This window comes from Schistocerca cancellata, chromosome 1 (genome assembly GCF_023864275.1).
Source record: "Schistocerca cancellata isolate TAMUIC-IGC-003103 chromosome 1, iqSchCanc2.1, whole genome shotgun sequence".
In the NCBI taxonomy this organism is placed as follows: domain Eukaryota; kingdom Metazoa; phylum Arthropoda; class Insecta; order Orthoptera; family Acrididae; genus Schistocerca; species Schistocerca cancellata.
In genome coordinates, this window is record NC_064626.1 from 1,278,993,462 (window position 1) to 1,279,012,757 (window position 19,296).

The window sequence follows — 19,296 nt, forward strand, 5'->3', positions numbered from 1 at the left end:
GGTGCGTTTCTGGATGAGGTATCGAATATATTGCTTCCCCCTACTTATACCTCCCGAGGAGATCACGAATGTAAAATTAGAGAGATTAGAGCGCGCACGGAGGCTTTCAGACAGTCGTTCTTCCCGCGAACCATACACGACTGGAACAGGAAAGGGAGGTAATGATCGTGGCACGTAAAGTGCCCTCCACCACACACCGTTGGGTGGCTTGCGGAGTATAAATGTAGATGTAGAACATAATCTGCAATACAATGGAAGAGAGACCCATTTACTTCCCCGATTCCCATGCCACTACATTCACTCCAGTGTAACCATCTGCCACAACAGCTGTACAGAACCCCAGAACTGACTTTCCTACGGCAGCTTAAACACTTCTCGCTCATGGTTGTTTACAATATTTTTTACAAAATTTATCCAGCCAATAACAGTAATATTCTTTAACTACAGATCACAAAAGTCACTAAAGTTATGTGGAACACTAATATACGTGTATACTATTAATATAGTAACATAATGTAGTTAAACTATCATTAAAAATCAAAACTTGTATACATGAAAAATTAGGCCTAAGATCGTGATGAGCAATATGTACTTAATGCTTTTTGAAAGGAAATAAAAGATTCAACTTAAAGCCTTTAATTCCCCGAATAGATACGGTACTACTAAATATATGTGTAATGAAAACAATCTAAATCCTTCACTAATAGGTACAGAAATGTCTTAAATTTGTATGTAAACCTACGTCTAAAGTACGCCGAAACCGGCCCTTATGCTATGTATTGTTCCCCCCTCCCCCAAGAAATACTTTGAAACAAGTGAAACCTTCAATAGATAATATAAAACAGACTCTAATTAACTTCATTGCAGTGTAATATTAACTTAATTGACAGTTATTATAGAATTAATTACTTACCTTCACGAGCTTAATATTCATGCGTGTGCGATCAGCGGCAGTGCTGCCAACAAATGAAGAAATAAAAGAAGGCAAATGTTGTCACACACCTTGTGTACACTGATGACTGTAAGATTGACCATGGTGTTGGGTGTGTGTTCGTCACTGGTTTCTGTCCATTTTCAGTATCGGTTTCTGGAACACTGCTCAATTTTTACAGCAGAACTCTTTGCCCGCTATCAGCCCACCTAGTACATCCGGTGACAGGCTTTTTAATTGTGTTATATGCTCCAATTCTCTGTGTCCTACAGAGCCTCTGTCTGCTGTGCACAGTCCATTCCTTAGCACAACGGGTCCATGATAGCATCCACTTGCTTACTGTTCAGGGAGCCACCGTGATGTTCATGCAGTTTCCTGATACTTCGGTCTGACAGGAAGCGAGGCTGCTGAAGCTTCTGCCAAGGCTGCAGTCATCCTTCATCGGCCTGCTAGCTTTTCTGTTCCTTTGGATGATCTCTGTGTTGGTGTTTGTCGGCAGATGATGTCACTTTGCCATTACCACTGGCCTTTTCTTCAAGGGAACAAGCACCAGTGAATTAAACTTCTCTCAGTGGCTTGGCTGACCTGCAGTTGACCGTCTCGTTCCGAGGAGGTCATTTTAGCTACGTTGCATACTGGGCACTGTTGTTTTGGGCATTGCCACTTGTTACATGGTGATCCCCAAACAGTTTGCGTTTATTGTCATCAACCTTTGATGGTTCGCCATTTCCTGCCCAAGTGCCGTTTTTTTAACTACTTACGTTCCAGTTTATGTTTGCCATCTGAGTTTTCGGCCATTTTAGCAAATGATACATGGGCTGTCGATCACGTTCTACTTTTATCCATTTTAGCAATGTGGTGAAGGACATTTAATCTTTAGTTAGGGACCTCCGCTATCTCTATGGCATATTTTGTGGACTTAAGTCCCAGTAGAAGTCCATGTTGTTAGCTCTCTTTCCTTCCATTGACTGGGCTTAACATGTAGTCACTTTTAACTTCTTTTACTTATTGGTGCTCTAAGGCTATGACATGGGTGCTTATGACCGCAGTTGTTTTTGTGCCCTTTGAAAACTTTTAAAGAAACCAGACAGCAATTATAAGAGTTGAGGGACACAAAAGGGAAAAGGGAAATAGTGATTAAGACAGGGCTGTAGCCTGTCGCCCATGTTACTCAATCTTTACATTGAGCAACCAGTAACGAAAACATAAGAAAAACTTGTAGTGTAGGAATTGAAGTTCAGGGAGAAGGGAAAAAAAAGTTTGCTGATGACATTGTAATTATGTCAGAGACAGTAAAGGACTTGGAAAAACAGTTGAATTGAATGGGCAGTGCCTACAGTTGAATTGAATGGGCAGTGCGTTGAAAGGAGGATATAAGATGAACATCAACAAAAGCAAAACAATGATAATGGAATGTAGTCAAATTAAATCAGATGAGTGGAGGGAATTAAATTGGAAATGAGACACTAGTAGATGATGAAACTTCCTGGCAGATTAAAACTGTGTGCCCGACCGAGACTCGAACTCGGGACCTTTGCCTTTCGCGGGCAAAGGTCCTGAGTTCGAGTCTCGGTCGGGCACACAGTTTTAATCTGCCAGGAAGTTTCATATCAGCGCACACTCCGCTGCAGAGTGAAAATCTCGTTCTGGACTAGTAGATGAGTTTTGTTTTTTAGCAGCAAAATAACTGACAGTAGCTGAAGTAGAGGGGATATAAAATGTTGACTGGCAATGGGAAGAAAAGCATTTCTGAAGAAAAGAAATTTATTAATATCGAATTTAGATTTAAGGGTTAGGATTTCTTTTCTGAAACAATTTGTATTGAGTTGGTAGCCGTGTATGGCAGCGAAACATCAGTGATACATGATTTAGATAAAAATAAAATAGAGACTTTTGAATTGTGGTGCTAGATAAAATTGCTGAAGATCAGATTGGTAGATCACATAACTAAAGAGGCAGTAATGAATAGAATTCGGAAGAACAGAAATTTGTGGCACAATCTGCCTAGAAGAAGGGATCAGCTGATGAGACACATTCTGAGACATCAAGGTATCACCAAATTTGTATTGGAGGGAAGTGTGGGAGGTAAAAATTGTAGACGAAGATGATGAGATGAGATTAATACAGTAAGCAGATTCGGAAGGATTTAAGTTGCGGTAGTTATTCTGAGATTAAGAGGCTTGCACAGGATAAGGTATTATGGAGAGCAACATCAAACCAGGCTTTGAACTGGAGATAAAGGACTACTACTACTACTACTACTACTACTACTACGACGACGCTACAGCTCTGCAAATCATTGTGAAATTCATAACGGAGGGTACTTGTTATTGTACCATATATTAGGGTTTCGTTACATTCCAATCATGTATGGAGTGCAAGAATTATGGCTCCATAAATGCATCTGTATGTACTATAATTAATCTAATCATGTCTTTGTGGTCTTTAAGGGTTTGATACATAGGGGACAAAAGAGCCTATATAGATTGTTGTCTTAATACTGGTTCTGGAAACATGTAAGTAGCTTTCATGGAATAATTGGTGCCTATCTTGAAGGGTCTAGCAATTCAGGTTTTTCAAAATTCCTGCCCGTGCACTTGCTTTTTCAGTATCCCGTTAGCCTTACTTGGTATGAGTCCCATGCACTTGAGGAATATTCTAAGGCGGGATTCACTATTGTTTGTAGACACCCTCTGAAAAATGTTTATCATCATATAGTTGTGAAGATGCAACAAGCTCCAAGTATTTTCTGTGCTGCCCCACAGACTCCAAATATTTTCTGTAGGTGGAAAGCCTGGGTCAACATGAAGTGAAAATGTGCCACAGGCTACTCCTTTTGCCAACCCTCAGTTCTGTTCTCCACTTTGCTCTCTTGGGTTGTGGCTTATACAGCCTCCCTGGTCCTTTATCCCATTCACATTATCTCCTCTGCTTCTCTATATTTTTAACGCACATTATAGGTTCTTAGTGTGAGCACTGTTTGTGATGGGTCAAATGTCAATATGGTAGTCAAACTCTTGCCGTATGCATCCCAACATGCCATGGCAGATATCAGTAACTGCATTAATTACCGTGTTTACCTGAGTATAAGATGACCCTAACAATAAGACAACTCCCTGTTTTTCAAGAGGCTTCTTGAGAAAATTTTTTGTAAACGTATTCTGACTTATCAAAATTACAAACAGTTCCATTCACATAAAATGTCTGCCAAAATAGTTAACATTATACCTATTCCAAATTTATGCAATTTATTGACTCTATACATGTTGATAATACAAGGTGAAATAAAATAAACGAAAAGGAATGGTTTACATTAATTTGTGGACTGTTTTCTTTTCTACATTTTCCACCTACTAACCCTGTCATCTATTGTACCACCATTTTTAATCATCATCCTAATAGCAGAGCTATGAAATTTGTATCTTTGTTGTCATAAATACTTGCCTGTTTCTTCCTTATATGTTGTGATTTATAATGTTGCAGTTACTGTGGGACCTGAGAACACAGCAGTTTTTATCCAAATACATATTGGATTTAGATATTATAGTGATATGAGAATGTTAGTTTTTCTTGCTTCCGAACGCATTGTCAGCCTGCCACTCTCTCGGTGGCTGCTTAGGGCCAGCAGCTGTCACACCCTCTTTTGTTCCACTGATGTCCCAGTGAGCTTCGACAGCATTGTCTCCTGCAGAAATGGAGACTGTTGTTGAGTATTTGCCCAATTTTAAAGTCATTTCAATTCCAGCAGTAAATCAATTCAGGCAAACTGCAGCTTAAACATGGTAGATGTTTCTAAAAGGCCGAAGTGTGCGGTATAGATTCCCATGGTTGGCAACATGACATAATGTGCTGCCCGGTCACTACTCCCTCCCCTTCCCTCACTCATCTAATTCCCTGCCAAGCTGTTCTCCCTTCAACCCTTCCGTAGTGCTGTGCTTGAGCAATGGTGAGACACAGTCTGCATTATCTTTTAGTGTATTCTATGAGGTTTCGGGGTTGCAGCCTGATCATGTTGACTTCTTGCCACAATATTTCGGTTGGACGGTTGCCAGCCAAAATATTGTGGCAAGAAGTCAACATGATCCGGCTGCAACCCCGAAACTTCACAGAATATTCAGTACACTGGGAAAGCTTTGAGAATCACATCTTCTAGTGTGCAAGCCATATGTAACAACAGCAACTAATGCATAAATAAAATACCACAATTACGATTCAGACCAATTCTCGAACTTTACTCGTCCTGCCATATACTGACTTCTGTTGGTACTATTTCCATGACAGATCTTGCTGCTGTAATGTATTCTCGTGACAACAATTGCATTTTAATATGATTTATATCATTTGTTAGGTATTTCATTCTGAATTAACTTTTCCTTCTTGTTTCATCTGAATGTCACCATCATGTTCTAAAGCTGGTTAAAAGCAGTTACAGTTTTTATCCAGTATTCTAATAAATGAACAGCGACTTAATTTCTCATTTACAACTCAGTCAGTAAATCATTATTGTCTCCCATAATCAAATAAAATATTATTGTAATGTTTGTACATGGTATCCACATGTGCATCACAACTCTAATTTCAAACCTGTTCAAATACAACACGAATTAGTAAGATGGTAGAGTTAGTGCTATTTCCTCCTGTGTTTCACACAATTGTCAAATTTTAAGCAGAGAAATAGTGATGTAGTGGCTAGTTCATAGTTTCTTGCACTAGTGCCATGCAAGTGAAATGTCATATTATTGTTCAAGCAGTGTCGATACTGTATTGAGCATTTCGACATATCAGAAAACAGTGAGCCTGATACAGTGAGCCTGTTCAAAATTGAGTATTGTTGGCCCAGCCTCGGTCCTTCCAAATTCTTTAAAATAATTCTGCACATGACCACAATAGCCAAAGCTTTATTGGTAAATGTAGAGACACCTCCTAACATACGTAACAGTGTAAAAATTTTAAGCTCTGTAGCAATAGTTTAATCTGTGACTATAAGATTACCCCGTATTTTTCCAATGATGAATTTGGAGAAAAACCTCGTTTTATAATTGGGTAAATATGGTATTCTTCCTTGTAACTCTTCCAAATGAAATGGCAATGAAGGCAGGAACACCGTAAGAAATCACGTCATTAGGTCAGGTGAACATTTAGGCTACTGAGGAAAAGGAGTGAGGCAGTTTGGCTTTGAGATATTCTTGAATGTCCGAAAGATAGTATTTTTGGAGCACTGTCTTGTTGCTAAATGAAGTCTCCAGTGTCTTGCAGTAATTATGGCAAAAGCCATTGCTGCAATATGTTGAAGTACACGGAACCAGTCACAGTTTTTCTCCACAAAGAAAAGTGCACGTAGACTTTGGCATCACAAAAGATGTTAACCTTCAGATGATTGACAAATGTGCTTCACACTCTTGTGTGGATGTTCAGAGCTGTGAATTTGTACAGGTTGACATTTCATCTTTCTAGACACATGAAACAGATATGTCTTCTGTGAAAAACTGTCTACATCCAGTAGCCACCGCAAGTCATTGTGGAAGTTGGAACGAAGCACATTGACCTGAGTAGTTGGCCCATGTAACAACTGTAACTAGTGCTGGTCTGGTTTTACAGACATACATGTGCATAAAATGTGCCAGACAGTTGGATGTGTTATCTGCAGTTATCTACTCATACATGTTGATGATTTCTTTGGTTCCTGGCAAATAATCAACCTTCTTTGCGTACAGTCCCAGTCAGCAGGTTTTTTTGTGCCATATACGCAGCTAGTCTCACAGAATGTGTTGTACCACCTGAGGATCATTTGGTATGTTTGAGCTTTTATTTCATATTTGGTACTAAATCATCACTGATCTGTCACAATTGACTCTTATGTAGAGGATTCAAGAGCACAAAATGCACACATTGTTTCATTACATACATGTGCTGACTCACCTGCTTCCAAGTGGTGCGCATTGCAACCACACTAAGGCACATATTACAAATCAGAACATGAAGAGGTGCTCTATCTCGTGATATATTTCATTTTTCTGTATCATGTGCTTTCTGCACAGATGTCTTCTGAAGCCCTGGAAGTACTTATGAATAGTCCTACATCTTTGAACATTTCATAGTGTGTTCAAAGTCTTCTGCTAGTGATGCCGATCTTTAGCAGCTATGAAATACACTGATAAGTCAAAACATTATGACCACCTACTTAATAAACTATTTAGATGCAATATTACAGCAGTTCTGAGTAGAATGGATGCATCCGACAAGTGCTTGGTAGATGTCTGGAGGTATGCGACATGATCCCTTGGCCTTTGCGGTTGTAATTGATGATGTCTTTGCACCATAAGGTGTAGAGGCCAGGGTGGTTGCTCTCAGCTGTGGCGGAGTACAGTGGAGCAGTGACGAGAGGCCTTGTAGTCATCCGGTGTGTTTTCATGAAAACAACATTGTTAAACATCCATTTATTACTCAACAAACTACAACAGTTGTCACGATGTTTGAAGAAGTCCATCCAGGCTGTAAGCTGTAGGCAGCCTGCAAACAGGTGTGGCCGCCACATGCCAATCATACGACAATGAGGAGGAATGAATGACACTGGTTTGGGACACAAGGTGGGCTCTTCTTTCCCAGATGTACGGCGCCACAAAAATTGCACATTATTTTTCTTTGCAGTTGTTTCAATCCATGTGGGATCTTCAGAGGAGGAGTCCAGGCTACTAAACTTACTGTGTTGGCCATTTGTTTTGGCCCTATGTTTCCTTGGCCTGGCCTGCCATTTTGGATAATTAAAACTACTTACTAAATAAATGACTGAAACACTGCACATTGCACAGAAAAAAAAATCCATAAAGATTCAATAGAAAATTACAGTAGGCCTGTTTCCTATTAATTTAAGTGTCCACGAACCAAACATATTAAAAGTTTGATTTGAAAAAAGTTAGCATTAGGTACAGAGCAATTAGTTATGTTGGTTTTTTCACAAACATATGACATTTTGATTTTGACAGATTACACAAAATTCCTGTGTTTCGTCATTTACAAGCTTAGGTTAAAGATTCCATCAATAGCAATTGAAGCTCATTTCAGAATGTTTCATGCCCCCTTCTTCAGGTGAATGACACAAGCTCAGCTCTGGGCTCCCCTGGAGAGCTGCTGTCACGTCGGTGCGTAGCCCTCTTGAAGACAGCACTCAAGCCCGAGGTGTGGCCCCGTGCCAATGACCTGAAGATTGGCTGGCTTGACAAAATCTTCTTGAGTGTGGAGTCGGCGACTCCCAACTATGGCAACATCTGCACTGCCCTCGATCTTCTTGCTTACCTGGTGACACTTATGAAGAAGGAGAGAATTCTGGCGAACATCAAACCGTTGCAACGAGGTCTCGCGGCTTGTGTGACAAGCTCCAATACCAAGGTGAGGTGTGAAATCCAGTGTTCACGATTATTATCTGTTTTATAATTGGTGGTTGGGAGGGGGGGGGGGGAGAAACCATTAATTACAGAAGTAACAAAGATAACAACTCACTGTGTTGGAGCATTGAGTGGCTAAATAGGGACATAAACAAATATGAAAATTAAAAAAATGTCATAGTTCATTGCTTATAATAAATGTTAATTATATATTATTTTTATATGCTTCACTTTTGATACATTTGGGCAGTAAGAATTTAATGTCAACATCTAATAGATGGAGTAAGAGTTCGTCATTCTATTTCACTTGTGCTGTTGGTGACGTATGGAAATAGAACTGGGGACTAATGCTACAAGCGAGTGGTTGTTAGCAGTACCAAAGTTTACTGGCACTCAGTGGCTGTGAATGTCTTTTCTGTTTGTGTGTATCACATTGTGGTTAGTTGCCTTCTGCTTGATGTATCTGCTTTAATATTTAATTGCATTTAAACTTGGGAGTATAAAACTACATAAATTTAATTACAGGTAATTAGACTGACTCACAGTCTCATGACACGACTCATGAGCTATTTCCCCACTGAGTCGACTACAGCAACTGTTGCTTCGAAATATGAAGAGCTGGAGTGTCTATACTCTAGTCTTGGAAAGGTAAGTCATCCTCATTGCATTTTTCAGGCCACTTTTTTTAGCATGTACGCAAAACCTTGTATCTCCTAAATTTGCTGTTGTTTGATGTACTTCAAAAGTCATCTGAAATTTCTGTAACAAAGCACAAGAAATCAAAATTACAAGGAACATGTCACAGTCGTCATCATTATGAACCTGTGATGGGAGTTTTATTCCAATTCCAAACCCACACAATTTCCCATCGATCTCCATTGTGCTGATTCAGTGATTTCCACACTCTGCTTTCCATCCAATACATATCCTCGCATTAAGTTCAAAGATATTGTCATATACACTGAAATTGGGGATTTAAAAGTGCCTGTCGTGTATTTTTCTTCACAGGACTGGTAATGGTATGAAATGACTGGAGCCGGTGATTGTTCTTCTTTTCCAGTGATCAAGACAAAAAAAATAAAATGATCGTCCATTTTAATAATTGCTTTTCTGTACATGATCATATAGTCATTCAGTGTATACTCGTGGTGTTATCCCCTGTTGTTATATATTGAGAGTAACCCCTGACTGTAGAACAATGTCCGTGTTTTGTTATGCCCCCATGATGGCCCCGTAATCCAAAAATGGTTATAAAAGTATTGTCGACAAGACTTACACTTGTGTTTTCATCTTAAAAATCAACACATTTGCAAATTTTGTGCACGCAGAAGTATAGTAAAAACTTTAAAAGTAGTTGGCTTGCAGCATAGGGTAGACATTATAAGAAGTACACTTTTAAAAGGATTACGTGGAAGGTAAAAGAGAAGTATTACAATGATTTTCATTATTTACATTCAGATGGAGACTGAACATGGAGTGCTTACTAACTTGTAGGACAATAATTTATTATGTCAAGACGGCCACTAATTTCTGTAAATATTCAGATTAGTTTCCATCTTCAAATGTGACGATAATCCAAGAATAGTTTCATCATGCTCTGTAAACACCAGCTACAAGCACACTGAACATAATGAAAGATGCAATAAAATTGCATGCTTCTTCTGGTGAGTCTAACATGATCTTTTTGCAACATTTTGTTAAGCATTGGAGGAAGACTCATTAACACAGCTAAGGGTACTATTCAGCCACTTTGTTGCACTCTCCTTTTTTTCCTGAAATTATTTTTAGTATCGAAAGATACACGACTGAATTCTGCGGCATTTTGTTCCAGTTCGTTTGCGAAGGGCTGTCCCAGTACGAGAAGCAGGCCAGTGCCAGCCCAACAATGCTTTACGGCCCCCTCATGATGCTCAAATCTGCATGCATCAACAACCAGACCTATATCGACCGGCTGATCACACCGTTCATGCGAGTGCTACAGAAATTAACAAGAGAGCATCTGAGTCCAAGTATTCAAGAGCAGAATGCAGCTAGCACAGGTATGATTTTGTAGCTATATTTCAGCTTGGTGGTAGAAACTATTAATTATCAATATTTCACATTGGATGTTGATGATTGGTTTGTGAGGTGCTCAACTACGCAGTCATCAGCGCCCGTACAAAGTCACAATTGTTACACAGTCCAATTTGCTTTTACTCAGTCCAATGTAGCCAGTCACAAATGACGTTGTTGTTGTTGTTGTTGTTGTTGATGATGATGATGATGATGATGATGATGATGATGATGATAATAACACAAACACACAGTCCCCGGGCTGGGAAAATCCTCAACTGGCCGGGAATCGATCCTGGGACCCTGTGATCCAGAGGCAGCCACTAGACCGTGAGCTGCGGACATTCACAGTGGAGGGTCCAGTGTGGAACAATAATAATATTATGAAAAGGATAGACTGCTACTCACAATGTGGAGGAGACACTGAGTTGCAGGCACACACAATGAAATGACTGTCTACATTTAAGCTTTTGGCCGAAAGGCCTTCATCCGAAATGTGGTGGGTAAGGAGGAGGCATTGGCAAATCACCTAGCAACCATACCATGCTCCTACAAGTGACACAACACCTAACCCCAACCCCAAAACCCCAACCCCCTACCCCTACCCCTATCCCTACCCCGCTATCCTTGCTGCTCCCCACCCTATGCCGCCTCCTTCTCGGTATGACTGATGCCAGATTGCTGCTCCCTCAGTTGCTGTTGTGGTCCGCAGTCTGGCCACAGCGGCTGGAGAGACAGTTGTGTGTGCGCAGTCTGGCCACAGCGGTTGGACACACAGTTTTGTGTGTGTGTGTGTGTGTGTGTGTGTGTGTGTGTGTGTGTGTGTGTGTGTGTGGTCTTTTGGCTGGAATCTTAATGTATAGCAGTCTTCTCATAGTGCCTGTCTGCGACTCAATGTCTCCTCTATATGGTGGGTAGCAGCCTATCCTTTTCAGATTATCAGTATTTATGACACAGTAAATGTGAATGGAATGAGACCTTTCAGTGCTACGTAATGTTCTTTACTTCGAAATAGTCTAGCAGTGATCAGTGTAAAAATTAGTGACACTGTAATGTGGTGTAAAATTCTTTTTTCTTGACCAGGTGATAGACAAGAAAGAATTCGTGTTCTTTTTTTCTTTTCCAGGTGATAGTTAGATTAGATTAGATTAGATTAGATTTACTTTCATTCCAATTGATCCATAGTGAGGAGGTCCTCCAGGATGTGGAACATGTCAGAAAAACAATAATACATGACAAATATTTACAACTAAAACAAATAAGCTAATGTACCATTTCACAGGTCCCAAGTGGAATGATCATCATTTTTTAATGAACACTAAGAGTCATTTTACAAATACTAAAGCACTGAATTTAAAATAAAAAAGTTTTTTATTTATTTATAAGGTAATAAACATGAAATACAGCTACTGTAATACTTAGTTACAATGAACACATTACTGCACTGAAATGGTGCAGAAGTTAGATTATACTTACACACACACACACACACACACACACACACACACACACACGCACACAGATTTTCAGTGAACACATTACTGCACTGAAATTGTGCAGAAGTTATGTTGTACTTATATACAAATCAGTTGGTTTTACTAAGAAATTCGTCAATGGAGTAGGAGGAGTTGGCCACCAATAAATCCTTTAGGCTTCTCTTAAACTGAATTTCATTGGTTGTTAAGCTTTTTATGGCTGCTGGCAAGTTATTGAAAATGTGTGTACCTGAATAATGCACACCTTTTTGTACAAGACTAAGTGACTTTAAGTCCTTGTGAAGATTATTCTTATTTCTAGTATTGATTCCATGAATTGAGCTGTTGGTTTGAAAAAGTGATATATTTTTAATGACAAATTTCATTAAGGAATAAATATATTGGGAAGCTGTAGTTAGTATCCCTAGTTCCCTAAACAGGCTTCTGCAGGATGTTCTTGAGTTCACACCACATATAATTCTTACTGCACGTTTTTGTGCCCGGAAAACTTTAGCTTGGCTTGAAGAATTACCCCAAAAAATAATCCCATATGACATTATGGAATGAAAGTAAGCATAGTATGCCAGCTTTTTCATTTTTATATCCCCTATGTCTGACAAAATTCGCATTGCAAATAGAGATTTGTTCAGACGCTTCAGCAGTTCTGTGGTGTGCTCCTCCCAGTTGAATTTATTATCAAGCTGTAATCCCAAGAATTTATCACTGTCCACTTCTTCTATCTTCTTGTCATCGTATGTTAGACATATACTCTTGGGACACCCCTTACAAGTTCTGAACTGCATGTAGTGTGTTTTTTCAAAGTTTAGTGACAAAGAATTGGCTAGGAACCAGTGATTAATTTCCACAAATATTTTATTGGCTGATCTTTCTAAGACTACACTTGATTTGCTATTTATTGCAATGTTTGTATCATCGGCAAACAAAACAAACTTGGCATCTGGTAATGTTACTGATGAAAGGTCATTGATATACACAATGAAAAGTAAGGGCCCCAAAATGGAACCTTGTGGGACCCCACATGTAATTAGTTCCCAGTTGGATGATGCCTGATAGCTTGATACATGTCTCTTTCCTAATAATACCCTTTGTTTCCTGCCAGAGATATAAGATTTGAACCATTTTACAGCATTTCCTGTTACACTATAATATTCTAGTTTACTTAAAAGGATATTGTGATTTACACAGTCAAATGCCTTTGACAGATCACAAAATATACCAGTTAGACATGAAAGAATACATATTCTGGCAGATGCCACATCGGTACTCTTGGGAATAAATTTTTATGACTTCCTATACAAATATATTGTGTGTCAGTTTTACTCAAGATATTGCAATATCTTGAAACCTTAGCATTGGATAAAAGAAAATGAGTCATAAAATGTGTTAGACTCACAGTGGGAAAGAAAATGATGTGAAAAATCCCCTTCCCCAGGAAAAATATACAGAATAGACATCTGATTGATGTTACTTTGTTTTTTACATGTCTGTGTTCCTAGTGTGTTGTCCAGCAAAGCGAGGCGAAAAGCAGTTAGAGGTTTACCTATGGTAGTCACAGCTTTCCTTCGTGCTGTCACCACTATTGATCTTCCTAATATGGATGAACTTCAGAAAATATTGAAGAAAATGGTTGTTAGAAATGTATTACTTAAAACTTATGCTGCCATTTGTTTTTTGCAGCTGGCCACTGAAATTATGCAAGGTATATAACAATTCATGTACTAGAAATGGAAAATACATTACTATAAAATATGAAAATTCTTGTAAGAACAGGAGCACACGTATATTGACTCAGGTTCGGAATTCTGTACCCCCTGACCAGTTTGGTGAACAGACTTGCATCCACTATGGAAAAATGAGATAGTCTTGTTGGGATGACTTTCTCGCCTGATCAAAATAGCTGGATGGGTACTTTCTCAGTACATATGTAATGAAGTATTGATGTCACTTTCTCAGTACATATGTAATGAAGTATTGATGTCACTGTTTGAAACATCAAGAGGAACAGTAGCCAGTTCCAATTAAGTGTCGGGAAATCATAGACAAATGTTAGATGCCCACAACAACAAGAAAATACAGTATGCTCTCTCACAACACCGCATCCTTTGATAGATGAACAAAATACTACAGTCAACAAGGCATCTCTCCTCCACTCCTTCATAATAAATTCTGTGAAAGGAAATTACAACACATATGTTGTTTTTGATAGTTAGGAGACTCCATCTATGGAAAACCATGAATGAGGAAGATGGATGTTGCTGGTGTCGTTAAACAATTAACCCCAGATATTGATAACAGCACTTCATACACAAAATATTGTTTTAATCAGTATCCACAATAAGGAACAGCTTATTTATCTTCTATGTTCCATCAAATATTGAGGTAATCATGAGTACATTTCGCCAACAAGAAGTCATCATTTGCTCATGAGAAAGCTATGTTACACTACTTTCCTATACTCTCCACATGTTACATCTGCTTTTTCAAAGTGGCAAAAAGAACATCCAGATCATTAATGATGCTATAGGTGTGTTTCCTTTAATACTGTACTTTTATTGGAAATGGACACTTCATGCAGTTTTTACTATGAATAAAACAATCAGTTATTGACAAAATTACCAGTTACAACTGTCTTTTATTTGTGTGTTCTTCCACCTCTTGGTGAGTAGATTTTTACTATGAAGAGATTTAATGGGCAGACAGTTGACATTAAAGCAGGTACTAATAATTTTGGTGACAATAGTAAGGGTATATAGGGTGAACACAGTCTTGCCCTGATTATAAAAATTTATTACAGAATAACCGTTTGACATAGTAAGTTACATTTGATGCTGTTACGTAGGTTACTGTTACTAGTTATTGTGACCAATAGATGGTGCTAGTGCTCCATAACACCGACTCAGTCTGTTAAGTCATGTTAGTTGCTGGCGAAATGGCATCGAAGCAGGAGAAAGTGTGCTCTGGTTTCACGAAACGAAATCGCCCATCAGTGTTCAGCGTAAATTTCGGGCTTCTTATGGACGCAGCCCTCCTGACGTTAAATCAATAAAATGATGGTATGCAAAGTTTAATGAAACAGGCAGCATTGAAGATCATTCTAGAAGTAGCAGGCCTCGTATGAGTGGTGCAACTGTTGATCGTGTTCGGCAATCATTTCAGTGGAGTCCGTCTAAATCAACTCGTCAAGCATCACATGAACTTCAAATACCTAAGCAAGTGTGGTGAAGATTCTTTATGAAGGGCTTAGGTTGCTTGCTTACAAAGTGCAAATCGTGCAGGCCTTGCAACCGAATGATTTACTGACACGTGCTGAATTTGCAACTGAGATTCTCAACAGGATTGATGGCACTAACAATTACTTATGTCACATATGCTTTACTGAAGAAGCCACCTTTCATATCAGTGGAATGGTAAATAGGCATAATGTCCGCATATGGGGTTCAGAGTCTCCACACGCTACTGTACAGTTAAAGCGAGACAGCGAAAAAGTAAATGTTTGGTGTTGCCTCATGCAAAACAAGGTTTATGGACTGTTTTTCTTCCAGCAAGAGCGAGCACCCCCCACCCCCCTTCCACTGGGCTTTGATAGTGCGTGATTTCCTGGATGAAACATTTCTGGATTGGAAGGAACAGTTCAACACCCTGGCCACTCCGCTCTCCAGCTCTCTCTCTCTCTTTCTCTTTTTTTGGGGGGGGGGGGGGGGGGGCGGCTATATCAAGGACAGAGTCTTCATCACACCAGTCGCTGACGTCAACGAACTGAAGGCTAGGATACAAGCTGCTGTGGGTGCATGTGACAGAACACATGTTACGAAAATACCTGGCGGAAACTGGAATACCGCCTCGATATTCTGAGCTACCAAGGGAGCACACGTTGAGGTTTACTAATGTAAGTGGTCTTAAAAAAAAGGCTAGTAGCACTAACCTATGTAACGGCATCAAGTGTAAATTATTATGTCAAACGGTTATTCTGTAATAAATTGTTATAATCAGGGCAAGAATTTGTGCTCACCTTGTACTTGCTGTGCATGCTTTAAGAGGCTGTGGTTCTGTCTTCTTTTCAGTCTGTAAGACAGTGCTGCTGAGTGCACTTTGTTGGAGACTTGGAATTAGTAAGTGAGATTTATATGGATCATCATCAGATAATGAAAGCAGAGTATAAACTTTTTTCACTTTTGTATAATGAAAGACCGGGTGAACCAATGACACAGTTGGGACACAAATTGCTGACAACCAAAATAGAAGTCTCTTTTTAACTTGAAGTCACTTCCACAAACAGATTAAGTCACACAAAACTGCATAAAACATACTCTCTTGCGAGTCATTTACTATAAATCAAGAGGGCAGCTGTCACGCCCTATGTTGTATCTCAGTGACTATGGGTGGAAAGTAGAAAATACTTGTGCATTCCTTTAACTACAATGGATTCTTTAGGCCCTCCTTAATCAATGGAATTAGTAGCAGCTAGATGTATGACACAAGAGGGAAGTAATTGCAAGTGCAAATCTTTTAATTTATCTTCACAACATACTATAAATGTGCTTCATCAGAGATCTGTATGAATATTTTCACAGCCACCAGAAATAGCACGGATTGCATCAGCAGTGATGAAAGTGAAGTTGAAGATGATATCGACAATTTGACGTATGATACACTTTAGGAAAATGTTGACTGATACCACAATGTGAAAAAAGTAACATTAAACAAAACACAGTGAAAGTAGTATTTTAACTTATTATTTTATAAAATAAGTTTTTCACGTCAGGCATATAACTTTACTGTAATCGCATGAAGTGCAAAAATGGAATGTAATTGTAAATGTAAAATAGTAAACACACCAAATCTTCAAAGCTTATTATCTTTTTACTAAAGAATAAGAAGTTATTTTTTGATATTCTTTGTGGAATATTTCAACATCCTGAATAAAATTATATCAGTTAAAAAAAAAAATTCAAGAATGCCGAAGTGGAACCCCATCATAATTAGCATCGTTGAGTGTCTCTTCATCATATAAAAAAAGAGAAAACAACCTTCATACCGGTTGTTAATGATTCAAGCCTGAAACTGCGTGACTCTAAGGCATGAATTCTTTCCTGTTGATTAATAAAGAAATTATATTCTTCCAAATAGGCATTGAAACTGACTATAACCTTTCAAACAGTGCTGAAGAGGTATTTAAAAGGAGCAAATTTAACTTTGTATGGTCTGTGAATCTTATTACATGTCTTCTTAGTTTTCCCATTATTACACATAGAATGTATTAAAACATTAACTTTGGTTGCAGGAAGTGATCTGCTGATTCTCAGTTTAGACATGGTAAAGAACCGTGTAGTTGTGATGGGTGCTGATATGCGAAAGACGTTCATTGGAACAATACTGGTTGGTCTGATTGAAAAATCACCAGATATTAAAGTTATGAAGGCTATAACTAAGGTGAGATTATAACTTACTAAATAGCTAGGCTAAGAATTATGTTGCACGAGGAGCAAAATACGTGTGTAATTAATTCTTACATAGATGCTAGAGGACTGGATGAAGAACAAGAACCCTATTGCTATTAATCAGACTCCAACACTGAGAGAAAAATCCATACTCCTGGTTAAAATGATGCACTATGTTGAAAAAAGGTTTCCTGATGAATTGGAACTGAATGCCCAGTTCCTTGATATTGTTAATTTTGTGTACAGGTAAGGAAAACACATTTAGACTCAGAAACTGTATTGTTAGCTGAATAGTTACAAAATACCAGACTTTAAAAATGTATTTTAATGGCTGTAAATAATGGACTTGCAGAGATGAAAATCTGAAGCAATCTGAACTGGGAACAAAGTTAGAGCCTGCATTCCTGGCAGGTTTAAGATGTGTCCAGCCTCCAATAAGAGCTAAATTTTTTGAGGTATTTGATGCAAGTATGAAACGAAAATTGCATGACCGTCTGTTATACATCATGATTTCTCAGAACTGGGAGCCTATGGGACCACATTACTGGATAAAACAGTGTATAGAACTCCTAGTCATGACTGCAAATCCAGGTGTGTATATATGTCCACATTAGTTTTTATTATACAGTTTAATATTTTATTTTGGGTATTAAAAAGATTTGTATTAGCAACAACTGTCAGAATCCCTTTGCAGCCAACCAAATGTATGCCTGAGAGGTGTGTCAGCAGTGTGGATTTTATGTTGCTATTAGGAATAATCGTGACAGAGAACTTGCAAGATCTTTTAATTGGGGTTGGTGGAAGATTTGTATTGAGTTATCTTCTTATATGTTGTGTGGTGTCTAACATTTTAGGGATAACTTTTGGGCTTAAAAGGGGTTATCTGAATTTAACACTTGGTAAAAATGAAGGAACAAAACGTAAGATAACATTGACAAGACATCCTATTTATTGAAGTTTGAATGAACTGTGGGATTCCATCAGACACTGCTACCTTTTCCTAACTATGCACTTCGTATCTACTACAAGTGATAAGATTTCTTTAAATATTATGTTGCCCACAACACCAAATTCGCAGCAAAAAGAAAGTGTGAAAACATGAAGATAAGCGAAAAAGCAGTCTCTTTTTTTATATATAAAAATCAGGTCAGGCTATTGCTTCTTATTTTCATCTACGTCTACATGGCTACTGTGCAATTCAATCTTACTGCCTGACAGAATGTTTACCGAACCATTTTCACAATGTCTCCACTGTTCCACTCTCAAAAAGTGTGGAGGAAAAATGAACACTTAAATCTTTCCACGCAAGCTCTGATTCCTTGTATTTTATTAGGATATCATTACTCCATATGTAAGTGGGCCTCGACAAAATAATGTCGCATTCAGAAGAGAAAGCTGGAGATTGAAATTTTACAAAGACCTCTCCACAACAAAAAACACCTATGTTTCAATGATTGCAACGCCAGTTCACATTTCATATGTGTAACACTCTCCCCCTACTTTCTGATAATACATAGTGTAGGCAGTCTCTCTAGTGGGTTTATTGCATCTTCTAAGTGTTCTGCCAATAAAACAGTCTTTGGCATGCCTTTCCCAAAAATTATCTGTGTGAATCATTCCAGTGTTAAGTTGTTTGTAATTGTAATCCCTAGGTATTTAGTTGAATTGATATCCTTTAGATTTGTGTGAGTTATTATGTAACCAAAACTTAACAGATGCCTTTTACTTATGTGTGTTGTCTCACAAATTTCAAACAATAGAATTCCAGGATGGTATGTAACAGTATTATGAAAAGGAAAGTTGCTACTCACCATATAGCGGAGATGCTGAGCGGCAGATAGGCACAACAAAAAGACCGTCACAAATTAGCACACGCAAACGCAACTCAGCCGCCACTTTTTGCACCATGCAGATATCTTGTCTAAATAATTTTGCAAATTGTTTTGATTTTCTGACAACTTTGCTAAATGGTAAATGACAGTATTATCTGCAAACGA

The 19,296-nt window shown here is 38.5% G+C and overlaps 1 protein-coding gene across 1 annotated transcript in view; it reads left to right on the forward strand.

The window, feature by feature from the left end:
- Nucleotides 1-19,296, forward strand: part of LOC126146787 (transformation/transcription domain-associated protein) — a 508,296-nt gene that overhangs the window by 286,773 nt on the left and 202,227 nt on the right. Inside the window, exons 38-43 of the mRNA XM_049915647.1 lie at nucleotides 8,018-8,317; nucleotides 8,839-8,961; nucleotides 10,145-10,352; nucleotides 17,143-17,291; nucleotides 17,376-17,545; nucleotides 17,652-17,890. Of these exons, the coding sequence (XP_049771604.1) occupies nucleotides 8,018-8,317; nucleotides 8,839-8,961; nucleotides 10,145-10,352; nucleotides 17,143-17,291; nucleotides 17,376-17,545; nucleotides 17,652-17,890 (1,189 nt within the window). The remainder of the gene's footprint in view (nucleotides 1-8,017; nucleotides 8,318-8,838; nucleotides 8,962-10,144; nucleotides 10,353-17,142; nucleotides 17,292-17,375; nucleotides 17,546-17,651; nucleotides 17,891-19,296) is intronic.